The 25,797-nt window shown below is 48.3% G+C and overlaps 1 protein-coding gene across 7 annotated transcripts in view; it reads left to right on the top strand.

Moving 5' to 3' along the window:
• Window positions 1-25,797, top strand: part of SPTBN1 (spectrin beta, non-erythrocytic 1) — a 114,588-nt gene that overhangs the window by 27,918 nt on the left and 60,873 nt on the right. For 4 of the 7 annotated variants that reach the window (XM_027737413.2, XM_027737415.2, XM_027737416.2 and 1 more), the window contains exon 2: window positions 5,311-5,507. In XM_027737413.2, the coding sequence (XP_027593214.1) occupies window positions 5,360-5,507 (148 nt within the window). In that variant the 5' untranslated portion in view covers window positions 5,311-5,359. Of the gene's footprint in view, window positions 1-3,778; window positions 3,801-4,071; window positions 4,095-5,310; window positions 5,508-18,881; window positions 18,982-25,797 lie in introns of those variants that run through there. The other 3 variants (XM_027737414.2, XM_039384512.1, XM_027737417.2) reach the window with 3 other exon arrangements.

Raw genomic sequence — 25,797 nt, forward strand, 5'->3', positions numbered from 1 at the left:
CACAAAGTACAATTGGCTTGGGAAGCAGAGACAAAACCATGGAGCACTCTGGGGCTGGAAAATGCAGAAACAATGCGGTTCTGTTTGCTGAAGGAAAGATGGGACTGGGAGCCAGACCCTGCATGCGAGAGAGGGAATATTGGAGGTCAAGGGAGTCACAGCCTTGCTGAGTTACTACCTTCATTATTTTGGGATTGGTTTAGCAGCTGAAACAACAAGCCAGGATGTGAGTGAGTGTGTCATCCCCACTGCCCTGTCAGGACAGGGAAGCTCCTGTCCCTGGAAGTTCTGTGCTGCAGTTCAGCCACACAAAGTCTGAGCAGGGGCAGAGGCTGGAAACCACCTCCTTGGGCTGCTGGTTATGAAGTGGCTGGAACTGGGATGTGCATTTCCCAGTCTTTCTAAGCTTTAATGCTCAGGAGTTCCATTTTTCTGTCCAAGGGTTCTGCAGGGCTCTGGGTTTCTAACTAGTATTTTGTGAATACTCGAGGATTTGCCTTGTGGGGGTGTTTGTGTATTTTCATTTTGCATCCACTCTCAAGCCTCTCCCAAGGTGTCCCTGTTGACCTGTGCCTGGGCCACTTTCCTCTCTGTGGAAGCTTAAGGTGAGAATCTCACCCTGATGGGGTGACAAAATGTGGCTGGAGGCTGGGAGTTCAGAAGAACTTTTATTCCCCAGCTTAAATATCAGTTTAAAATGACATTTCAAAAATTATTAAATGTCTGTTGTGCTGCTGTTGAGAGGGAGCTGAATGTTGCTCAGAATAAATGCAAAGTTTGGTTATATTTTAACTAGACTTTCCTTTTTTAAATAATAATCACTGCTCTAAAGTGAATTTGTTGGACTGATGAGATGGTCTGAGCCACCAGTAGGAGAGAAGTACAGACTGGGAGGGAAAGAATCCTGCAAAAAGGGTGATGGAATTGATTTCTGTGCTCGTCCAGCCTTGGTTTCAGAGGGATACCAGACAGGAGGGAGTGTGTAATTTTGGTTTGTTTGAGGTGCATATCTGATCTGTAGGGTCTCTGTCTCAGTGGCTGTGCTCATGCTTGTCCCCAGGAGATGACAAGGTGATGTGACCTGGAGATGGAGGTGTCCGTGTCCCCTCTTCAGCCCTGTCACACGTGCAGTGGGAATGCAAGATAAACATACAGTTCATCTTTAATGCCAGAAAGAAACCCTGTGATGGGTTGGGTTGTGTGTCTGTTTACATAAGCAATGAGACCATTTGGGGATTGCTGTTCAAAATATATTTCCTTCAACCATAACCCCATGAAAACCTCTTGACAATCCTTGGTAAGAGCAACATGAATCTTAACTACAGCTTAGCGTGTTTCTTGGAAGAATAGTAACTCTTGAAAAAACAGTGTTTACTTTAAAGATAAATGTAACTATTAGGAAGTAATTCCAGATGTGTGGTTATGGCAGAACTTCAGGGATTACAGTCTCAGCCTGTTTAGTGAATGACATGATTGCATTTAAAAGTAGCCAATGAATTTTTTTAAAATGAATTCATTCTTCAGATGGGCTGAATAAAACTGTTTATTTTCTATTATCTGAGGAAAAAACAGAGCAGAATCTGGTGTATTTATGTAAATAAATACAAAAGGTCTGACCCCTGGATATGGCCTTTGAAAGCTGTCTGAGAAAATGCTCTTCCTGGTAGCTGTTTTTTTTTTTTTCTTCCAGCCATTTCTTCTTTTTGAAGATAATGCCAACCCCCCGCCCTCCAATTATGCAATAGGTTTTAAAGAATGCTTTGAAATGAAACGGTTTGATCTCTTTTGTCTCATGAGGTCGTCTGGTATTGTATCCATGGCAGAAGGCAAGTGTTGTATTTTATCAATGAAGAAGTTTGGGGCTGTACAGACCTTTCTTTGCCCGTCCTGAAGGGCCTGTGCTGTGGGTTCAGGGCCTGGAGCAGCTCCATGCTATTTGTTAGTACACCCCTGTGCCTCCTTATCCCTGGAATTGCCTGCTAATATCTCCGAGCCCAGGTGAGTTTAGGAGCATCTGGACTAGCTGAGAAACCCCAGTGCCTGTTTTCTCTGGTTTTGAGCCCTATATAACATCCTAGAGCCTGTCTGATTTGGGAATGGTAACGCTGCCATTTCTAAGGTGCCTTGATCCTGTTGTGCTTGTGTTTACCAAACCTTAGCGTGGCTTGGCTTGGAGGATGCTGCCCGGGATGTTGACAGCTGGAATTTGTGTTACCTTTGGCTCTCCACAGAAAACATTGTTCCTTTATTAGCTGGGTGTTCCAGCTTAAAGCCAGGCCAGGATGTTTAAGTGACAAAGGCTTCCCTCTGTCCCTGTGCTCTGTGTTCCCTGGGGGCCTCTCTGTGGGTTTGGTGGGTGCTTTGTGCAGAGCCCTGCACGTGTCAGGTTAAAATAAATCTGTAAATATGTGTGTGTGTGATGTGTATGTGTGTGCTGTACACACACAGCATTTTCAGCATGTGTCCTTCGAGTGCAGGGCTGATTCCACGGGTGACAATTACATTCAAGGTCATTAATAGCGGACTCAGCTGCTTTAAGAACTCCGGAAAAATTCCCAACCGTTTTCCCCCCTGTTACTCTCTGGGCAGTTGCTGGTGTTTCTCAAGTCATGTGGGGACATCCTTAGTGAAGAACCAAGATGTGCTGTTGTGGCCCAGCCCAGCTGCAGGACCTCCACTCCCGCAGGCAGAGCCTGGAGGTTTCTGCTGGAGCTTGTGTTTATCTTCCCTCCCTGTTGCCGGAGGCTCCAGCAGGTTGTGCTGGATCAGAGCTGCAGCAGGAGTCAAGGAAAACTGTTTTCCAGCACAGGCTGGAGGCAACGGCTGCACGTTGTGGAACTGGGTCTGTTTTGGGATCAGGATTCTGTTGTGTTGCCCTTCCCTCGCCACAGAAGGTGCTGATTTTTATCCCTGCTCTCCCTCTCCGCTGTCCCTGTGCTGTGGAGCCACATGCCAGGAAAGGGAGCTTGATGTCAGGGAAAGAGGCGCTGCTTTTATTGGAATCAGAACAAGGATGCAAGTTTTCCAGCCCTATAGGTGTGGGATAACAGGCCATTTCATGCTCAATTTAGCTTTATCTGGGATAGATTTTGTTTGTGTGATGCTCAGGGAGGCTGAGAGAAGTGATAAAGCACGAGTTGGAGCTGAATTTATTCTGGATCCAGTTATGTTTATGTCTAAACAGCTCAGATACATAAACAAATGAAACCCCACGGCTTGTTCCATCTATATTAAATTACATGTCACTGCATCCCGATTTTGGGGTCACTGCTTTTATTTTGACAGCTGGAGCTGCAGCTTTTCCATCTTCTCTTTCTTGGGCACTGGTGAATAGAGGAAAAAAGGAAACTGATGCTGTCGACCAATCTGTTTCCCCTTGTTGTTTATACCCTGGTTGCTCTATGGATTTAATTGGAATTAACCCTGATTCCTGCCCGTGTCCAGGGATCACTGGGAGGTTGTTGCCTAGGCCCGATGCTCGCTGAGATCAGCTGGTGAGTGCCGTGCGGAGTCGCGCCGAGCGGCATTTAATCCTTCCCCCCGCCTTTGCCGCATCCTTTTGTTTGTCCGTCGCGGCCTCTCCGTGGGGAAGGACCGGAGCCCGTTTCCCTCGCGCTCTCCCGCTGCCCGCAGCTCCCGGGGCTGCGGCGGCTCCTTCCCGCCCGCTCTGACCGCTGACACCGCTCGGCAACGGCCCCTTATGTAACTGCGGCCCGCCTGCGCACGGCAGCGCGGGACACACCCGGCCGGGGCTGCTGTCCCGGGGCCGGCCGGGGCACCAACGCCGCCGATGAGCGACGGTAACGCGCCGTTTGTCGCCCGCGGGATGATTCATGTCGCGACATGTCGGGAGGGGCCGTGCCGGGCGCCCCCGCGCCGGCAGGTGGCGCCAGCGGGGCGGGCCCTGAGGGCGGGATCGGCTCGGCCGGGAGGGACGGGCTGCGCTCCGCCGGGAGGGGCCGTCCCGGACCCGCCGGGAGGGACGGGCTGCGCTCCGCCGGGAGGGGCCGTCCCGGACCCGCCGGGAGGGACGGGCTGCGCTCCGCCGGGAGGGGCCGTCCCGGACCTGCCGGGAGGGCGGGATCGGATGCACGGTGAGGGCGGTGCCGGCCGCGAGGGCGGGCTCGGCTCCGCCGTGAGGGGCGGGATCGGATGCACGGTGAGGGCGGTGCCGGCCCTGAGGGCGGGCTCGGCCGTGAGGGGCGGCCCCGGCTTCGGCCGTTCGGGGCGGGGTCGGCCCCGCCGCGAGCCCCGATCCCGCTGCCCCTGAGGGCGGTGGTGCCGCAGGCGGCCCCCGCTCCCCCGGCCGTGCCCGCGCGGCAGCCGTGAGGGGAGCGCGCGGCCCCTGTGAGGGGGTTCGGCCTTGCCCACATGTTTAACCGCATTTCTAGTAACTGTTACATTTTACAAAGGTGCGCTGTGCGTTCCTGTGTTCCCTGTGCTCCCCAGGGCCGGCCCCGAGGTCTCCCTGAGCGCTGGCTGATGCCCAGCGCTGTTCCCGCAGCGCTCACATCCCTGTACAACCTCCCTGCTCCTCCCCCAGAGGACTCTGCCCCGCTTATAGCTAGTGCTGATAAATGCATGCAAATTCCTGCTAGAAAACAGAATAAATATGGCAACAGCACCCGACTGCCTGAAAGAGGAGAACCTCACCCCAAGAGCTGCGTTGGTGGGTGGCATGGTGTTGTTGGAGAGAGTTCAAAGCAATGCATTAATTAGTTGGTTTTATCTGGATTAGTTCATAAATAAATTGTCAGGACCAGTCACAAAGTCAGCATTTGCATGTAGAGATGGAAATATTTTTTCAGGTCCATGTCAAAAGGCTTCTGCTGGTCAAATGCTTATGTGGCCTTTTAAGAATCTGCTTTTTTTTCCCCATCGGTATTTACACCATTTTTTGAGGGTATTGAGGTTGTCTTTGCGCTTGAGGCTTTTCTTAGCTGGGTTACCCACAGGTCCATATGTTTTAGTCAACGCTCACAGATCTATAAAGCTGTTGGGCTGCTTTTGAAAATAATAATTGTGAAAGTGTCTTACTGCACCATTCCGTACATGTCCCACTTTGTGGCCCTGAACACGACAGTTCTGGATATGTGTATGCAGCAAAGCTGCTGGCTTTTGTGAAGTACTTAATTTTTAAAGAATATCTGTTCATTCATTTGTCCTCTGAAGGACTCGTTGGTATCTCACCTGTTCTTGAGCTCGTGCTTCAAGTCACTGTTTTTTGAAAACAGAAGTCTTGAGCTTAAACTTTTATTCTCTCCCGATATATGCATATCATCTAAATTATTATTATCACGTCTTTCACAGAGGTTTTTAAGAGGAATCTGATGGTGAGGAGAGGTTAAGAAGACTCAGGATGACGACGACGGTAGCGACAGACTACGACAACATTGAGATCCAGCAGCAGTACAGCGACGTCAACAACCGCTGGGATGTGGACGACTGGGACAACGAGAACAGTTCTGCTCGGCTGTTCGAGCGCTCCCGCATCAAGGCCCTGGCTGGTAAGCACTGGTCACAGCAGGGACATTCCATCCCAGGCTTTCCTTTTACTTACCAGCTTGTACTGACTCCCTTTCTCACCTCATCAGTCTCCTCAGTTATTAACCTTTTTGACTGTGTACTCAAATGGTTTCGATCAGGTTTCTGTGATTGGTAATGACGTTGGTTTCCAGACTTGGAAAAAAAAAAAAAAAAAGCAGAGGGATAACAAAGCTCTGCTTCAAAATATTTTCCTTTGGAGGTGTGCAAAACATCTCACTTGCCCTGGGAATGAGGAATGTGGTAGGTGGAGATAGTTGTCACATAGTGATGAATACTGGAACTATACACTTTTTCTGAAATACTTGCTGTCTCCTGCTGAATTCCACTCTCATCAGCAGAGAAATGAAATTGGATTGGCTCCTTTTGTGTTTAAAACATTGGATTATTGCGCATTAAAGGCTGTACATTAACCAACTTTGTTTATGCAGCAAAGAGATGATGTCATGTCCTCTCAGCTCTGAGGCACTGCCCTGCAGAGCAATTTTTATGCATTCTGTAAATGATTTCCTGACTTTTACAGTAGCATGCCCACATTTTTGACCTCTGAACAAAATGCCTTGGCAGTGTGGGACAAGCACAGAAAACAGCTCAAAATATGCTGAGCATTCTGCTGGTGAAATCTGAGCTCCAAGGACAGTTTTAAACCCAACACCTCATGAGCAGGTTTATTAAATCAGCTGCACCGAGCCACAGGTATCAGCTGCTCCATTTGTGATTCCGATGAGGCTGGCTCTGGAGTGCAGGGTGCCCTTTCTCCTCTCAGTTCCAGCTCTGGGGGTGTGTTAGATGCAGAACACCTTTACATGTCAGACAGGGCAGGATCAGGTTTGGAGCTGAGCAGCAAGGGAGTGAAGGAGTTCATGCAGGTGGGCAGAGAGCAGATCATATAACTCTTCCTGAGGATGAACAGTAGTGGTATCGACTTAATGGAACTGCTCACAGAGAGGGTGTGTGTTAAATTTTGCTATCTTTAATTACAGCACTTCTCGTCCCAGGGTGGGTTTGGAATGACAGGGAAAATGCCTGACCTGGACAGGGCTGTGCTGAGCGGGGTCAGAAACAGTTTGCTGTGGGGACAGATTGGTGGTGGACGAAAAGAATCTCAACTTGGGTTGTTTTATTTTAGTGGTTTAATCTTGTTTGAGGAAGAAACTGTGTTTTACTCCTGCCACCTTAGTGGTTGTAGGTTATATTCTGCTCCTTGGGTGGGAAATGCTTTTGAGTACAAAGCTCACGAGCCACGTTTGGGTCCCAGGTCTCGCCTTACTGCAGTTGGTTGTTCCACTTACTTTTGTAGCAAGCAGAGCTCCCCACCTGAGTAATGAATAATAAACATGAAACTCTTATTTCAAGGAGAAGTAATGTAAGGAAAGTACTTGAATTATTTAGACAGCCTAAAACCAATACCAATGTCAAAGCAAATAATTTTGCTGAAGATTCTATTCAGAGGCATATTTAAACATTTTCCCACAGTTTGGTGTATTTATTTTTCTTCTGAAAAAGCATTACTCATAGTTATTTTAATTTGATACGTTTTCATACCTGTAATTCTCTCCTGTAAGTGCTGAGAATGCTGTGTGCTGCCAAAGCTAGGCTTAGCATGCTGCACTGCTGCAGCACTGCTTGAAAGCCTAATCATGGTGCAGGGAGAGAGGAGTGAAGAGAGGTTTGTATTGCAAATCCAGGGTTCTGGCCAAAGGCTGAGCTGTGGTGCTCCTGGCACTGTGGGATGTGGATTTTCAGATATGCTGCCTGGTGGGTCACCTTTCCTTGCCTCTCCCCAGAAAGGCACTTGCAGGTTTTTAGCAGCTGCAGCCCGGAGCTGTGCTGGCAATAACCTCTGTCATTGTCCTTTGTCAGTCGAGACAGGCTCTTTCTGGAAAGGTGTTCTGTAGTTCAGCTGATTGTCATGGGATCAGGCCCAGGAATGGCTGTGGCAATGCCTGTGGCTGGTAATGCATGCAGTTGTGCTGGGGGGTGTCAGGAGGTTCCACTGGGCTCCACAACCCCTGCCTTTCAGTGCCTGTTGCACCATCACTTTCCTCTGGCTGAATTTCACTGCTGTCTGAAGCAGAAGGAGTTGTGTTCCACCTTCAGTCTGGATTTGCTGAATAACACTCCAGTTTGACTTAGCTGGGCACTGGTTCTTTGTGGGCATGAGCACCTTCCCACATCTCCAACACTGGCCACCTTCTGACAGCAGCACTTCTCTCTCCAGACACCCTGGATGAGTTGTCTCTAAGGACTGCCCGTGCCCGTCCCCCTCTTGCAGTGACAAGATAAATCAAAAGACTGTCAGTGTTTTGCAGTTCACAAAGTGCTCGTGCATCATTGTCCCCCTGTCCCAAGATGAAAGGTTTCAAATGGGCAGGCACCGGTTCTTTATTTTCCATCTCCTAGGTGGAAGCTGTTGCATTCCAAAGTAGAACAGCTGTGGGCATGTTACACTGCCTAACTAATGGCTGCGTACTCACTCCCCCTGTGCAGGCATCTTCTGTCCATGTCCTTCTGCAAGCTGGGAAGTGCCTCTTCAGCAAAGCTTCCATCTTGTGTTCATTCTAGTTTACTGTAATTTAAGTGAAATTTATTTCCTTTAAGGTTAAGTGAGGTTGAGAGCGAGCAGGCCAGAAGTGAGGTCTGTAGCTGGAGTCTACAAAGAATCTGTTCTACAAAGAATGATGATGGCCCCGTGTTCCATCGGGGTGCTGAAATATTTAAACAGCAGAGCAGGAGATGGTGGTCAGCATAATCTGTGATGGGAACAATGTCCTGGAGAAAAGCTCAGTAAAGCATAGACAAACACTGCTGTCAGCACAGCTGTTATTGGAATGGTCTGTGTACTGTGAAAACCGGAATGCAAAGGGATGTTGGACTTAAAACCAGCAAATCATCTGGGAACTCAACTTTCAATCAGAATCTAGATCTGAAGGGATATGCAACCAGATTGGTTGCCACTCATGTTGAACTAACTCGCTCTGCAACTGATATGAGAAGAAGGTAACTGATCCCTTCTTTGCCAAGTAAGGTATCCCACTGTAGGAAATCATCTTTCACCTGTCCTTGCTCTCTGTGGTGCTTTGGAAGGTCTTGCTGGAAGACCAGGTAATTCTACCTGCTCTGTAGGAGCCAAAAAGATATCACATTTGTCCAAGATTCTTCATTCACAAATCCTCCAGGGTTGGATTTCGTCTGTCGAGGACCATTAGCTAACAAGATTTGTTGGGCAGCTCCTTGGGGCATTGAGCTCTTGCAAAGGCCTTCAGAAACAGTCCAGTTGTTCAGCAGCATTTCCCACACTCGGCCTGGGACTGTGACATTCAGGGGTACTTGTGCTTGCCACCTCAGGTGCTGTTTTCAGGTAGTATGAGAATTGTCACCTCCAAAACTTTCTGTTTCTTCAGTCGGCTAATTCAATATTAAAAAGACTTGGCTAAAGTTACTCGCTTTTCTGCTCATTAGTGTTTTGCCCTTTTATCCTCTGGGTTCACCCTCGTGACCAGAGGGTCTGTGACTCAGTTCTCTGGCACATGAATTAAAACCAGCTTCAAAGTTTATGACATAAGAGCAATTTTTTAGTGCAGGGAGGGGAAGCTGTGCCTTCCTTTTCCAGCTTCACCCAAGTGAAGCTTGGGACACTCACTGGTGTTGCACAACATGGTGTTCCTGAGCCTTACAGGGGAATCCAGGTACAGAGGCTGCATCTGTTGTGCAGCTTTCCTTAGCAGGCCCTGTTGCACAAACTAGGCTTGTCATTGATGCCAGTAACTTCAACTCTCCCAGCAGCAGAAGGGAGGAAAGCATTGAAATTCTTCCTGAAGTTATGCTGCTGAAAAGTTTTTCTTCTTAACATAGTGGAGTACCCATTTCTTAAGGTTAAAAAAATTAGAGAAAACTTGCAATGGGAAATTTCTGGGTACCATACATGGGGCTAATTAGCCCTTTTGGCCCTGATATTTAAGCCATTCCTCCCACAGCCCCAGTGCAAAGAGTCAGCAGAACAACCCCCTAAAAAAGTGAAGAGAAAGATCCTGCTTTTAGTTCTGTCCAGGTATCATGCACCTGCCTGTCCCTGCTGTCAAGCATCTCTCATAGCAAAGTTTCTGTTTCACTCTGAGTATACACTAAAGATAGAAAAATCTGCACGGTCAGAATGAACTTTCAGGTCTCAGATCAATAAAAAAGGACAAAGTACAACAATTTAGAGCTCAAGAGAATAAACCTTTGGTTTTTTCTTGGCCTTGAAAGAGCATACTGAGAATAAGCTCTTGCAGGATGTTCCATGAATATGCAGCACCTGAGCTATCCAGAACTTGAAAATCAGTGACTAATTTTAACAACAGCAAGTGCCTAAGGAAAGAGAACCCAGCAGTATATTGACGCTTGTAAATCAACTTGGAAGGGCACCTGAAGGATTTGCTTGACACTAAAGAGAAATGAAACCCTCCCAGCAGTGCAGTCTCCTCGGCACTGGCAGGGCAGTGCTGGTTGTGAGCCCGTGGGTTTGCTTAGCAGCCAAGGGCCTAATGCAGGCCTTCTCAGATCAGTGTGAAAGGGCTTATTTGGAAAGATCCTGCTTTGCTCAGATAAAAGTTGATGGAATTATTTCAACTAAAGCTTTTCCAAATGTTGACCTCACCCAATGCTTTCCCTCTGGATTTTACTTCTGGAGCGGTTTCTCAGCCGTTGTTGCTGACCTTCCCAGGATCCATAGAGGCTGGTGTTGGGAGCAGGAGTCTCGTTTGGTGTGCTGTGTGTCCTGCAGGCATGTCTGTGAAACATAAAATAACTTCCAAGGAAATGTGAACAACTTGTATTCACTGATGTCCCTTTGAAAATGTAACTTGGTACAGAGGTAACTTTTATCTTACTGCTATAAGAACATGATCTTTGGTATCAGTTAGGTATAGTTTGGGGGGGTTCTGTCTCTTTAGAATCAAACAAGTAGTGTTGCAAACTACGTGGAGGTGTAAGTCAGATTCTTTGTAGTCTGATTAGATCCATGGTCCCGTGTAGCTTCCTGAGTGTAGAGCCAAACTTCTGAAAAAAGGTGCTGCTGAAGGTACCTTTGGATTTTTCTGGAATCACACGTGCTTGTCTGCTCCGTGGGCAGATTTGTGAGTACTTGGTAACAGGGCGATGCGTGCCAGTGGTTGCACCCTGGTGAACAGCTGTAATCTGGCACACATTGTCCAGGCGGGATGAGCAGAGCTGGAAAAATAGGCTTTTGGTTCTTTGGGAGGGAGCAGGATGGGAGCAGCTGCTGGCAGCTCCGCTCTGGAAAGTCTGACACTGCCGCCGTGGTGAGATCCTTTCAGGACTAAGCAGAGCTGGGCTGGACACGTACACAGGACAGCCCAGCATCTTGCCAGCATGAGCCTGTGTTGATGGATCCTCAGATCTTTGAATTCCTGTGCCTTGTGCTCCTGGACTGCAGTACAGGCCCATGGCTGCCTCTCATGGTTTCTTGTGGAGAGCTCCAGGCACACGCCAGTCCAGTCCTCACGCACACAGGACCTGTGCTTGGACAGCAGTTCAGTAGTTCAGCAAACAAGGGACAAGAGAATTCCGTGCTGTAGGTCAGATTAAATATAAAAAGCCATCTGTAACTAGGGGAGGAAGATGGAAAGCTAATGCACGTGTGCTGCTCTGTGTGCATAGCTGTATTTGCTTTCAGGATATTACCTGTGCAATAGGCACGGGGATAATCCTGGGAGCAGGTAAATCTGCCTGATCATTGGAATACCTTGGCACTGCACTAACCTCCACACTGTGCTTCCTTACTTGCACTGATTTGAGGTGAGAACTACGCCTGAGTTCCCAGAGCAGCACAGCACACTGCTCTCCTGTCTGCTTCAGTTTTCCTCCCCTGTTCATCCCCATGGCAGCAGTGAAGAGTAAGAGCAGCCCCTCTGGAGCAGGGCTGCCCCAAAGCACTGGGCTGAGCAGGAGGCAGCGTCCAGCACCAGCTGGAGCAGGGCAGGATTTGTGAAGGGAGTGAAACACTCCACTTGCACCAGCTGCTCAGGGAAAGGAGAATGCTCCCTGGGAGACACCCTCCATGGAGTCAGTGAGAGCTGAGCTGGGCACTGTTGTGGGGCTGGGATAAAATCGTGCTGAAGTTGATGGTTTAGGAGGAACCTCCCAGCCAGATTGTCAGCTGGTATAGGCTGGCATTCTCCTGTAGCTTATGTGAGGCTGTGCTGACTTATACCAGCTGGGAACCTGGCCCAGAGTGGTCCAGCATGGCAAACCTGGAGACTGAGAAGAGTATAAGTGTTCTTTGCTGTTGGAATCAGTGTTTTAGGAATATTTAATACAAAGAAACCGTGGGACCCTTCACTGAGATAATGAGATTGTTTTTAGATAATTTGCTGAGTCTTCTTAAAGGAAAGGATTTCTTCTTTATAGAAACTACATGTCAATAATGGATTTTTAATTTTTTTTTAAATAATGGCTTCTCTCAGGGGTGAGCTTAGCTATGGATGAATTTCAAAACCTAGTCATGACTCTGTAATTCAAAAGAAGTCTTTCCACAAAAAATGCGTATGCAGAAGAGAATGTTCTCGTCTCATGTCCTTAGCATCTAACTAGCCATGTTTCTGTATTTATGTTATTTATTCAGCCAAATCTGCAGTGTGCCTTGCATTTTTTCTTTCTATTTGTTGCTGGGATACTGCCTGAAAGCACTCCCTGAAGTATAAATAATGTCTAGCAGAGCATACTGCAAAGAGAAATTCAATACAGGATTCCGAAATGTTTACCAATTTCTGTTAACCTTGGAGCTCTTCTAATGGGGAGAGATTAGCGATGAAATCATTCCCTCAGATCAGAGCTTTGATTCTTATCTGGAGGTAATATCCTGGAGAGATATAAACCCAGATTGCCTGGAGACAAGTTGCCTTGATGGGGAAGAGGCAAAAAGACCAGGAACAGAGATGAGGACCAGCCAAGTGGAGAGGATAATGAAAATCCACTTCCACGTTTGTTTCCAGCATGCTCCCTAAGAGTTTTGAACTCTTCTCCTGGCCAACACAAACACTACTATTTTTTTTGCCAACCATTTTTCATGTGTTTGTTGTGTGATGGTTTTTTGAGGTCTTTCTTCCTTTAAATGTTATTAAGCCTTTAAAGCAGATGGGTGTCAAGTGACAGTATTTGTACATGTAAGTGTGTAAGATATCTTTTTTTCCCTAAACATTATATAAAAATGAAATAGTTTGCTCTGTAACAATAATTACATGTGTTGGACACAGAAAATACTTGTCAGTTGATCAGTAAGGGTTTTTTGCAGGGAGAGCAGTTTCCAGATGGGGAAATACTCCGGCTTATGGGGATTTTTGTAAAGATCAGTGTATTCTGCTGCTTGTTTTCACCCAATTTCCATTTTGCTCAGGAGTAGCAGGAGATTGAATTTTCTTGCCTGAGTGATTTTGGTGTAGCAACCGTGCATCTTCTGTGTTCATGGTCAAATTGGAAAAAGGAGAAAATGGTGCAAAGGAAGAAGAGAAAAAGGAGAATGGGAACATCTCTTTCCCTTGCATATGAACAGAGATGCAATTCAGATGGAGGAGAAAGGAGGGAGAGGCAATAAAAACAATTCCAGCCTTTAAAAAAGGACCTTAAAGCCCATAAAAAATCAAGAAGTGTTTTCATGCCAAAATTTCACAGCAAGTGTGTTAAGTGTGTGCTTGCACGGAGCTTGATTTGAACTGGATTTTTAAGGGTTATTCATCTATGTCAGGGGAAAAAACCAAGTGCATTTCATGGGCAACAAATTAAACCTGTGAACGTAGCTCAGTTTTTCAGGGACGACTTCCCTGCATTGGGGAGTTCAGGAAGCACGGGAAGCATGACAGGTCAGCAGAACCCCTTTGGGCTGGAATGCAAACCAACAGAAACCATCATTCCTTCCGAAATGTTCCCTGAGTTTTCCTGTAGCTCTGTCCTGGGGGCTTTCCTGGCAGGTGTTCCACTCCTGCAGTTAGCAAGGACATGCTGTTACAAAAGTCATGTCAACCTTCTTGTTAATCTGGGACTTGTGTAAACTGAAACCTGAAACCAGGTGGAACTGACCCAGTTGCAGTAATAAATTGATTTTCTGGCCGGAATTGTGAGAAGATTCCCCCAGGTTTTGTGCTGCTTTGGTTTCAGGTGTCACAGCCTCCAGGTTATCTGGACCCCAGAGCTGGATGGTGCCTGGGACTTGGTGTGGAGCTGCTGGAAGGCCAGCCTGGATGTGGCAAAAGGAAAACGTGTGAACGGACCTTTCTCTGATAATAATCCTTGTCTCCTGCCTTTTAATCGGCCCCTTTCCCTTGCCTTTTGATCGCACTGGCTCTCAGGAGCCCACGTGGGTCACGGAGAATGTGTCTAGAAAGGACTTGGAGGACGAGGTAGTTGCCACTGACCTGAAGTCCCCTTTGAAGAGACACGTGGAGATACTTTCTGAGGTGGAACTGTTACTGAAGTGAAGCTCTCTTGGTTTGATTGTATCTCTCCCACCTTGTGAGACAGTTACCAAGTGTTGCAGGACACGGCAGGTTACGGGATGGGTTCTGTTCCCGCTGATACCTGCAGCAGAGGTGCTGAGCTTGGCAGGCTCAGCTGGGCTTGGTGTGTGGGCTGCTGCTCCCTCTGTTCCAGCATCTCAGATAAAAACTGGAGGGGAACCAGCTACCTCTTCAGCATTCATGTTATGCAAATTGCCAAATAGGATAAAAATAACTATTTCCTATTTCATTCTAGAACAATCCACCGCAAAACCTATCTTTCCTTACTCTCTTGCATACACAGGGAGAGATTCTGTTTGTACTGTGTAGATGGAGGCAAGTGTGATCATGAGTTTCCAGTTCTCAATTGTGGTGCTAAGGGGATGTGTAAGAACTTTACCCTCCTTCAGGAGAAGAGCAAACTGTTATGTGGTTTCTCTGGCATTTTAGATTAATAAATCATCCTTTTTATCTTGTAATTTTTACCAGTTAGTTACCAGCTAGAGAATTTACAAGAGCAAGAGTGAAGAGGGAAGACAAGGGTGATGATTAACCAGATTCGTAATTATTGTAAGCTCTGGCTTAGAAACAGTGATAATTAGGAATTGGGAATGTAACTTTGCTACATCCAACCGTAGTTTCTTCCTTAGAAACATCAATTTTTTCCTTTCTGGTCGGGACCCACTCACTTCAGCAGTGATTTTCAGAACCACATAAAGACAGAGCCCAGGACAGATCCTTTTGTGTTCTGTGGTAAGCAGCTGTCCCTAGATGTCCCTGGTACATTCATAATATTGCTGTAATCAACCTCTCGTTCTCCTTGAGGCTTTGCAAAGCTCTGATCGTGTCAGCTAAGACCCTCTGCATTATGGCTAAGTGGATAATCAGTTGTGTATTTATTTACTCTGGGCTAGTACACAAACAATGTGAGCCATCCTCACTTGTCAGGTGCTGTGGGAGAGGGACAATTCACACAGTGCCAGCAAAAGTTATTTCACAGCTCTGGGCAAAAAAAATTTAGTGGGGAAAAAACCCCAACAACCTCCCTCCTTGATATGCCTACCTTTATTTATGATCTGGCCCTTCTTTTCCTCCAGCACTGTAATCAGGAATTAATTACAGCACGGACAACTTCCAGCTGTGTTCACTTGAGAAGTTGCACTTGGCCCAGTGCTCAAAAGCTATCTCTGGCTTTAAAGCATTCAATCCCTCCATAACATATTGTCTAATTAGTGTAGTGAGGGCTTAGTCAATGAAAGATAACCCCAGAAAACAAGTAGTACCCGGTGTGACAAAGGCCTTTGTGCGTGTGAGCCTTGGGATCGATGGTGCATCGCTCCATGGCAGCAGCAACCAGGGCTCAGGTTCGCTCCCTGCAGTCCCCAGCAAACCCTGGGATTAGGCTGCTGTGACTCAGACAGGACTGGGAGCTGGCAGGATGCCTGTCCTGGAGCAGCCTTGCTACATACGGTGTAGCATTTCACAAACACAGACACGTCCCCATTTTGCTTTGTTCTTTCCCCTGAATTCCCACCAGCCTGTTCAGCGGAGCCTTCAACGCGTAGGGCAGCGCCCAGCAAAGTGGCAGGAGGGCCCTGGCAGCTGAGCCAGCAGCACCTGGCACCAGGGCCTTCCCCAGGAGCTGAAACCATCGGCAACAAAGTCTGTCACAGCTGCTGCTTGGGGGCCAACCTGCATGGCAACTCAAGTGGGGTCAGAATTTCACAGCGAGTGCTGCCGACAGCGTGTGAGGGTCTGGTGCCTCTGTTTGCCAAACCTGGGACAAAATAAGCTCCCTTCAAACACAGATTCTTCCCTTTCCCTTTAGCTTTCCCCCCTAATTTCTGCGTAGCCTGCACTGCTCCAGCCATACCTGCTGCAATTCCTTCCCTTTTTAAGGAAGCTTTTAGTGCTACTGGGCAGGCCAAAATGGGGAGAGGGGGCAGAGAGGGGATAGGGACAAAAAGAATACCAAACCCCAAATTTTGTTCAGTATTTCTTGAAGCTCACCAGGTTTGGTTGTCCCACAGAGGGCAATCTGAAGTGTAAATTCATGTGTGTGGTGTTAGTGTTTCATGGTGGGGTGGGTAAGGCCAGTCTGTGTTTTATATGGGCCAAAGCCAAATGATTATTTTTAGTTTTTAATGTCTTCCTTTTGCAATAGTGTACTTTTTAATATTTTTAATAATGGCCACGTGCATTAGAGCATTGCCTGCCAAAGGTGTTGGGAAAGCTTTCAGCTGGGGAAAAGTTCCTGACTCCTGAGTTGTGGCCTTCATGGCATTAAAAATGCTCCCGCTCCCTTGTCAGTCATTTGGACTTCAGCTTTCCCTGTGAGCTCATGCAGCAACACCTGTTTGCTCAAGGTGGGATGGCAGTGAGCTGATATGCCTGCAGGTAGGGCCTGGCTGCCTGCCTGCTCTCCAGGGGAAGGGCTTGCACTTAATTATATCATAGGTCAGGCAGCGCAGGCAGGAGCTGCCGTTGGGAGGAAGCTGCAGGAAAAAGCTCCGTGACGGAAATAAGCCTGTACTTGTGTGCTGGGCAAAACGTGCTCCTCCAGCTCGGGGGAGTTCGCCTTGGTGTGTTAATGGCTCGGTTTACCCAGCTCTGCTCCTGGGAATTTTGGAGCCTTTCATGTTGCCCTTCCTCCCTCCCACCCCGGCCTGGAAATCCCGTGGCCACGGCCCGGGCGTGTGGGTGCCGAGGGACAGCAGGGAAGGACAGCTGGCTCTTCCCTGCGCCGAGATCAGCAGGGGAAGGTTTAGCAGAGCCCATTGTTGTCAGGGAGCAGCATCCTGCCGTGAGTGCAGGTGCTTCCTCAGCTCCCCCTGCCACTGCTCAGGCTCCTTTCTGGGCCACAAGTGCCCTGGTCAGCTGAGGAGTGCTGGTGGCCAAGGGTGGGTGGCGTTGGAAGGATTGGAGGCCAGCTTTCGGGAATGTTTGGGGCTCTGCTGAGGTGTGCTGTAGTACCAGCAGTGTTGTGTAAATACAGCTACAGTGAAATAAAGGGGTGCACCGAAATACAGCAGTAACAGCCCTCTGTGTCAATGTAACACGTGCTCTGCACTAGGGCTCCGGGGGTGTTTTAAGTAAAAGAGTAGAGTTAAAAGCCATAAATATTTTAAGTGTATTTATGACCTTGGAAGCAACGTGCCAGGCATTTTCAACTGTCCATGTGTTTTTGGAAACCTTCAGCTGAGAAGCGTCAGCTTCCATCACTTCTCCCCAAACTGGCGGTGTTTGTGGTTGGACTTTTTGTGCATTTGTTCCCTGGTGTGCTGGGAATGGCTGGTTGAATTTCCACCTTGTGCCCAGCGGGACCTTGGGCTGCAGTGAGTCGGGGGAGTGGGCTGAGCTTCTCCCACAGAAATTGTCCTCACAGAAACTACTATATGACTTAAACCTTGTGAAATGACAGTATCAAAACAAAGGCAACATTTTGAAATGTTTAATGAGGGGATGGAGTGGGAGGAGGAAAGAACATGGATTCCAGTGGAAAGGAATTTGGAAATGCAAGAAAAGAAGAAAAGAGAAAACACTTGTGTGAACGTTATCAGCAGTTTTAAAAATGAGCAGGCAAATGTTACGTACTGAGAATATGAATGTGGAATTGACCTTTTCATTTCACCGATGAATAAGGAAGGGGTGGGAGCTCATGTCCCCGAGGGAAAACTGACATCCTCAGTCTGATGCCATGTGCAGGAACTGACTCCTGGTACCTAGTGCTGCCGCTGCTGAGCACGTTTGTGCTTGGGCAGGGTACTGAGGGGCCAGGCAGCTCGGCCAGGCATCCTCATTTACGTTAGAGCCCTCCCCCTCGGTGCGCGGCCCATTAATCTTGCAGTAATACCCAGCACACTGATAACTGGGCGAGGAGCCACGCACACAGGGCATGTCAAAACCCTCGGCATCATCCAGTAACATAAACCGAAGTGACAGGAATTGGCCGTTTAAAGAACCTTCCGACAAAGCTGCCGTTTGTTCGCGGTGTGCTGGAGCGTACATCTCCCCGCGTCCCCTCTGAATGAGCGCCTCTGTGTGCGCGGGGCTGCTGCGAGCGGGCCGCCCCGCACATAAATACCGAGAAGTGCCCTCCTTTTCGTGTGATAGTAATCTGAGACTTTTCCGTTACATGAGGCTCCTAACAAAAGGCTGTAATTCCAGCAGCTCCGCTCGGGAAGGTACCACCGTGTGCCGCGCGGGGCCGGGGCGCGGGGCCGGGACCCCGCGGGCACCCGCTGCGGGCGCGGCGGAAGGACTCGCTGGGGCGTTGCGTGAGCCGGGCTGCTCTTCCCCTGCTCCGCCGCCCCTCCGCCTTGGTACAGCCTTCCTTCCCTCCACCGAGCCGTATGGTAATCGAGTGACATCAGCCCGCGCCCGGGCGGCTGCTGATTATATTACAAACCAGCAGGAAGGGCTGAGGTGTGCGCGGCTCCTGGGAGCGCCGGCCGGGGCGGCAGCGCGTGGCTCCATGCTGCCTGTGCTTTGGGCTGATTCGCTGAATTGCTTTGATTTCGCTTCGTTTCGCCAGCGCCAGACAAGCATTTGAACCAGATTCGAGCGCTTGAGAGTTGCCTGCTGTGGAGCTGGGGGGAAAAAAAAAAATCCACGCTCCTGGTGCTTTAAGTTTGAATCCATTACAGAGAGCTTACCCGCCAAGCCACACTGCTGGATTTTGAACCGAAGCTGTTATTTACTTAGGGCTCAGGGGGAGCGTTCTCGCTAGGGACTGAAGCCAAACTGCTCAGGAAGCTGGGATTTACCTGCATGTATGCTAAAGAAGCCTGTGGTTCCTTTATGCTGCACTTCGTCGTCTCCCTGCGTTCCCTGTAAATGGAATTACAAAAATCAGCCAGTATGCCCGGGCCGTTGTCCCCAGGATACGCAGCTCAGGTGCCCTATAACTATAACCAGTTAGAGGGAAGATTCAAGCAGTTACAAGGTAAGCCTGTGCGGGTTTTGGGGAGGTGTTGCCGTGCTGTGATCCCCATAAACATGTTAGTCCGGGCTCGTTCTCATTGCATCAAGGTGAGAGAGGCCAAGAGCGGTGCTGTGGGAAAAAGCTCTGTGTTCTTTCAAGGGATCCCGTGTGGCTTTTCTCGCTCCGAAGGTGTCCTGAGTCTTACGCAGTGCGAGGTGTGTGTCCAGCCTCGGAGATGAGGACTAACCCAGACCAAGCTGCTTAGAACCAGAAGGGTGCTTAGAACAACAAGAGTGAGGAAGCAGTCTGCTATTTATTCTATCCTTAAATAAAATCTGGTCTTAACTCTGGACACCAACCATAACTCCTGGCTGTGTCTGGGGACAGTTTGCAGTGCAAGGTCCCTTCCCAGCCCCTGAGTACCTCCTGGAAAGGCGGGTGGCTTCGCTTCTTCAAATGAGGAACAGTTGCATAATTCCCAAATAAATTAGTTTGCTCACGCCATAGGTCTCAGAAAGAGAACTCATGTACTTTAACATTCTTGTTATTTTTCATTTTGGATTGCTCTGCTTTTAGTAGAGAATGCCCTCTAAGGTTTTCCCGTGAAATTCTCTATCCCTGTGAGAAGCAGAGGGTTCTTTTGGGGAATGGCCATGCTCTCTGAAGGGAGGGCAGGCCCGGGCCTGGGCTGCAAACCCCCGGTGTGGGCGAGCAGTGCCCAGCAGCTCTGCCCCAGGCAGGGTAGAACAAGCTCTGCTGTTTGTCTGTGTAAGGCACATCCCAGGAATGAATGAACTCTAGCATTGCAGTTGCAAAATAAAAAAGAATTCTTCACTGAAACCAAACCTTCTCTTCCTCTGGATCCATGTGACTCTGTAGATAATCCCAGGGCAGCAAAGTGCGGCCCTTCTGTGCGTGTTTCTTATTTGACTCTAGTCTGTGCTGCAAGTGTGGCCTGTGATTCCTGTCAGAGAGGGAGGAAGAGCCTGGTTAGTGCAAAGAATGTTCCTATTTGTTGGCTAAAGGAGGGAGGGAAAAAAAATTCTTTCATTCATAGCACTTTGTTTATCTTGTAAACTGGCGCAGCAGTGGCTGCATAGGGCATGTAATGAGGCAAAGTGACAGCATCCTAAACACTAGGAACAGAGACATTCGTGGGGCAAGGCATGCAAAATCCAGGCTCCAAACTGGCACACGAGGGGGGAATACATCTGTCAGATCTCAGGCTGTGGTATTTGTGTTAAAAAGAACAAGGTAGGTTTGTGGCACTGGAGAAAAAAAACCTGGGGAAAAACCCCCTGGCTCGCTCCTCTTTCTTTGTTGGTTAAGTTAGCAGTCTAAAGAAGGCAGATTTTATCATTTTCAGGGTCACTGCTTCAGGAATCCATTATCTGTGTGTTTACATCGGACTGAAAGAGGAAAGCAGACTGCATTGTTGAGAGCACAGAAAGTGAGTTTTCCCTTCAGTGGAATGCACCATGTCGACTTAAAAAAAAAAAGTTAAAAAAAAAAGTTAAAAAAAAATGCAGTGCTCTCTCTGAATGTGCTGCAATTTCCTCCAGCAGGAGAGATAAAATGTGGTGAATTCTCTGCAGTTGTAAGGAGGGATTTTACAGCAGACCATCCTGTAGCTGTTTACTCTCATCCCAGGCTTGGAAGTGAGTGGTGCCGGTGATCTTGTTCAGGGTGGAGCTCGGGTGCAGGAAGTGTTGTGAATTATGCACCAGATACTCCCCGAAATGCTAAATAACCACACCAAATATCGGGTGTGCTGTAAAGGGAGTGGCTTCGCTCTGCTGACAAGAAGGAGCCTTTCCTTGGATTAATGGCTCCTTGCTTGAAGAATATCTACAGAGCCATTATTTTGGAGTTGTCCCATTTTGAGGTGATTCTTGCTGGGAGGCTCTGGTGCAAACATTGGGTGTTCTGTGGCACTGGGCATTGCTCAGGGCACCCAGGCTCAAAGCAGCAAGGATGAGCTGAATAGAAGTAACATTTTTAAATTACAGATTTAGCACCAGTTGTTACCCTTTTCACTATGGACGTGTGCAAACAAGTAGGAGCAGATGCATTTCAAACCTTCATCAGTCTGGTAAAAAGTCCCTTGGGAAGCTCTCCTGCCTTGTTGTTTTTGTGTTTTCCTCCTTTATAATTGTTTTACTGCTCCTGCCCTCTGGTAGGATGGTTCTCTAGAGCAGCACCACACAGGTTACTGTAACCTCTGCTCATGTTCTTCCCACACTGAGTTTGTCCCTCTTTTTTCACAGATCCTACAGTTATCACACGAGTCCCCAGCTTTGCACTAGATTGTAGCAAGGTACAGGTCTAGCAAATATTGGGAGTTTGTCTCAAAAAAAGCACTTGGGGGCATATTGTTTTGTCTAAAATAACAGAGCAAGTGCTCGGGCCCTCTACAAAGAGAAGTCTGAATCAGCAGTGAGTAGGAGACAGTTCTCTATGACCTCCTCTTTCCCAACACAGACAGTACATTAGGTTTGGCACTGGCAGCTTCATATGAGGAGAGGAGCCAGCCGAATTCTGCCCCAAAATGCTCCAGACAGAGCAAGTTCAGATCACCCGTGATCCCCATGGCACTCCTACCTTCCGCCTCTTTGAGATGCCTCCAAGTGATGTTTGTAAGGAAACTCTTGTTCTACCTGATGCTGGCTGTGGGGCAATTAAAGCAGGTTTTCCAGCCCAGTCCCAGCAGGGTGTGAAGCCAGTGCAGGTGTGGGACTGCACTGAAGGGACCGGACCGGCTCCTTCTGCACCTGGAAGGGTCACCTTGCAGGGAATCCCGGCTCCCACGTGCCTCAGTGGGCTGGAGGGAAGCAGGGTATGGCAGAAGCCACTGCTAGGAGTGAATCAAGGCTGTCTTGGTGCCAAAAGCAAGCCTGGAGTCCTGTGTATGGTAATGCAGGAGTTCACATGCTCAGTGCTTGTGCTCGTGAGAATGTCCGTGCAGGTGTGGGGAGGAAAACGCTGTGGCAAGTTGTCTCCTTCCAGAAGTTTCACTCAGTTCCTGTTATGGTTAGTTCCCCCAGTGCTGGAATGATAAGTGAGCGATACCATCAGTGGTTGCTATCACCCTAAAAACCTAGGTGTGGAGTTTTGGTTCTCATGGCCACTTGTTCAGTGTGGAGGGATCATGTTGCAGGGCTGGAGCTGCTCTCTGCAAGTAAAGACAGAACCCCAAAACTCGTCTGTGGGAAACACGTTGCCATGGAGCTCGTGCAGGTTGTGTCAGTGGAGGAGATTCCTCCTGCTAAGTTTGATTCAGTGGAAATTAAAGCAGATCTGTTGTTACAAACGAAGGCTGTCATCTGTGCTACTTGAGCGTGGCAGGATCCTCGGCTGGGCACGGCTGTAGGAGCTGGCAGGAAAAGGTTAATGCGAGTCGGGAATTTGGAAGGAGATGCCTGGAGCTGTATCACCTTCCAGCAGGAAGGCAGTGGTGTCGGTGCACAGGGAAGCAGCTTTCAGCACTGCTCAGGGGCTCTGCCCACCTGCTTAGCGGGACAGCGGGGTATTTGTTGACATCCCTGGCATTTGGGAGCTCGGCACTTCGTCAGCCGGGTCGTTGGAAAGTCGGGGCTCAGCTCCGGAGCTGTGCCTGAGGTGTGAGATTTCCAGCGGTAATGACAGATGTAAAATCCGGGGGGATGGGGGCGAGCTAGATCAGTGCTCCTGATAAATCCCGGAGGAAAGCAACTTTCAAAGGAGCTCTGTCCTGTGCCTTGCTGTGTGGGACGTTTTGGGTCTGCTCAGTTTTGGAATGCTGCATTTCAGGTTGCAAACTGGGCATTTTTAGTGGGAGCCTGGTGTATTTTGGTGACCAGGCTGCCTGGGAGGAAGTGCCTTTATTTTGAGCCACGTCAAAAAGATTTGTTTGAAAAACTGGACACTGGAATAAGCCTGTAGGGAAGGTGAGTGTCTCTGCCACTGGAGGTGTTTCAGATCCGTTCTAAACCCTGTTTCATGGGGACACAGACTGACTGTGGCTGTACCAGTGAAGGCAACCCAACTGTATTTTGGGTGTTTGGAGCAGATCTCCTCACTGTGATAGCAGTGCCTTTCAGCAGGGCAACTCCTTGGCTTGGATCCTTTGATCTGCAATGGCCCAGTGGCTTTGCTCTGGGTTCCACTTTGTGAGTGGTCACTGGGAATGTTATCACTTCCTTAATACATGGATCTGTATGTAGATTGGTTCCCATCCAGGCTGCAGGACAGCAGGAACACCTTCCTCATTTTCTGTTCTTAAGCAGGGTTTTCCCCCAGTTTTTCCTGCAAGAAAATCTCTCCCCCAAATCCCTGCCTATGCCCAAGGATAAACTGGGAGCTCCTGCTGCCAGCAGAGAAGTTTGCAGGAGCTGCAGAGCTGTCCTGCACAGGGCACAGACGTGTCCTGGGACACCGGGATCCTCGGGGGGTCTGGGGGTGCCCTTTGAGCAGCCAGTTTAGCAGTCGCCTTCCTGCTTCCAAGATTTACCTTGTAAAGGCTTTGATTCCTGGGAGCAGTGACCTGCATGGCTCCAGGGGGTGATTACTGACCTGGGACACCCTACTTTGTCTACCAAATGGGGCACTGGCATTTCTTGTCATGGTAATTTCTGGTAAAGGCTGAATTTCATTCCACATGAAATGTGTTTGTTCATGCGTCTAGTTTACACAGATTTTTGGCTTTTTTCTCCCCTACCTTCTCAAATCCACCGAAGTTGCAAATATATTCCTGTTCTGTGGTAAATTTTGCTTGATTTCCTGCTGTCTGCAACACTGCAAAGCCTGCATGTGTCACAGCACCCAACTCCTGGGTTTGGTGAACACCTGAGCACGGGCTACACGGTTGGAAGCCCTGTCAGAAGGGTTTTAAAGGGATCTCAAACTCACTTGAATGTGCATTTCTGTGAAAGCTGGGCCCTTATCCTTTCCAGTGCAAAGATCCCTGCAAACATAACTGAATCCTTGACTCAGCTTTTGGGCAAAGATTTACCTTTTCTGGTCATGGGGTTTGGTACTTGTGAAGATAGAGAAGGCAGGTTAAAAGGGCTCAGGGTAAGGTATTTATGCTCATGTGGTCAGTGTTGATACAGGCCGAAAAGTAAACATTTAGGTTGGATTTGACTCCTCACTGAAATAACAACAATGAACATTTACAGCTCTGAGCTGTTGGCTCAGGTTTTCTGCAGTCTGTTCTCTTCAGTTTTCATTCAGAGTATATTTGTAATATTTGGGGTTTTAGCTGTGTGTGTAAGAAACTTGATTTGAAAACAAACAGAAATCTCTAGGTGCTGTAGCCCTTTCAAAAAGGGTAATTCTGTGCACTTTTTGCAGCTCTGAGCTGGTGAGGCAAACAAAGCCTGTCAGCAGGTATTTTCACATGGGACAGTGAGGTGGTTTGAATACCCTGGGGGTGATTTGTAGGCAGAGTTAGAGCAGTAAAATGATTTGTGTGATGCTCGTAACTGGTGTAAATCCCCCAAGCTCTGTGGATCTGGGAATGCAGCACAGGAACCAGCCCTTGGGTGTTCCTGCATTCCGGGTCTTCAAGAAGCTCCGTGTCACACTGTTTTGTAGGCATGTTGTAACCACCTGGGAGTACAGGCTCCTGTTCCAAATATTTTTCCTATCCAAGAGCCCTATTCAAATGGATTGTGGGCTTTGCCATTAACTTCTGTGGAAAGTGGGGCAATAAAAAAAGCCAACGGACAGAGATGAAAGTGGTGATAAAACACCAGAACAATGGTTGTCTTCCATTCCTGAGCCCTTCCCCAAGTTGGGTTTGTGATTTCTTCCTTTTCCTTCATTTCTTTCATCTTTCTGTTTTCTGTTGGTGCTTGCTTTGACTATTGAAGTGGAGGAGCTGCTACCTAAGCTCGGTAAAAAACTGGTGAAGAAAATCAAATTACAGTATGATTCACAAAATCCCCATTCCCCTGTACTAAACTGTGAGATCCCAGCACAGGGTGTGGGGTTTGGTAACTGCACTTCTACTCAGAGGCTGAATTTCATGAGTGTCTGAGTACTGACAGCTCTGAAGGCTTTTTTGTCCCAGTTTAAGTGGAATTGAGAGTTGTTAAGTATCAGCTATTAAGTAGCAGGGTATGACATGTGAAAATGAGTTATCTTCATTGAATAGATGGGGTTGGGAAACCCGTTACACCAAATATTGGGAATTAGTCCCTCTTAGCTTTCAAAGCTGTGCTGAAGGAGATAGAATAACATAAATAAGGTGTTTGAGAATCTGCTTTGCTCTTCCCACAAGAAATGGAATCTGGAATTTCAGTTGGAGGTTTATATCTGGGCCTGGCAGGTAATGGCCTTTATCCCAGTGTGATTGTCTGAGTGAAGTGACATAAGGACAGCAAAGATTAAAGTTGTTTAATGAGTATTAGTAAACAACTCCCCTCCCAGCTCCAAATGAGTCCTTTCAAAGGAAAGGGTCATTTGTGGAGAGTAAGGGACTCGTGCAGCACTCGCTATATGCATTTTCACCAGCAGTGAGCAATTTTCGGCTCCCATGCCCTCCTTAATTACATGAGGCTCACTGCTCCTGCAAATGCATATAGCTGAGTCCTCACATTTCTGTCAGAGCAGAAAAGACCAGAGGGATGGGAAACGACCAGAGGGATGGATGGGGAGCACTGGTGCTTGTGACTCGTGCTGAGGAGCCCAAGGTCGCGGTGGCCGGGAGAGCCCACGGTCACACAAAAGCCCTTGTGCGGTGGCTGCTGGAACGAGGGTATCCCGGGCTGAGAGCCTCCTTTGTTGGGAGGGAACTACTGTAGCCAAACTAATATTAACCAGGCTGGGAGCCCAGCTCAATGCCCCAGTGTTCGG

The sequence above is a fragment of the Pipra filicauda genome, unplaced genomic scaffold (genome assembly GCF_003945595.2).
Source record: "Pipra filicauda isolate LSUMZ 115617 unplaced genomic scaffold, ASM394559v2 scaffold35_size7292922_pilon, whole genome shotgun sequence".
Lineage (NCBI taxonomy): Eukaryota > Metazoa > Chordata > Aves > Passeriformes > Pipridae > Pipra > Pipra filicauda.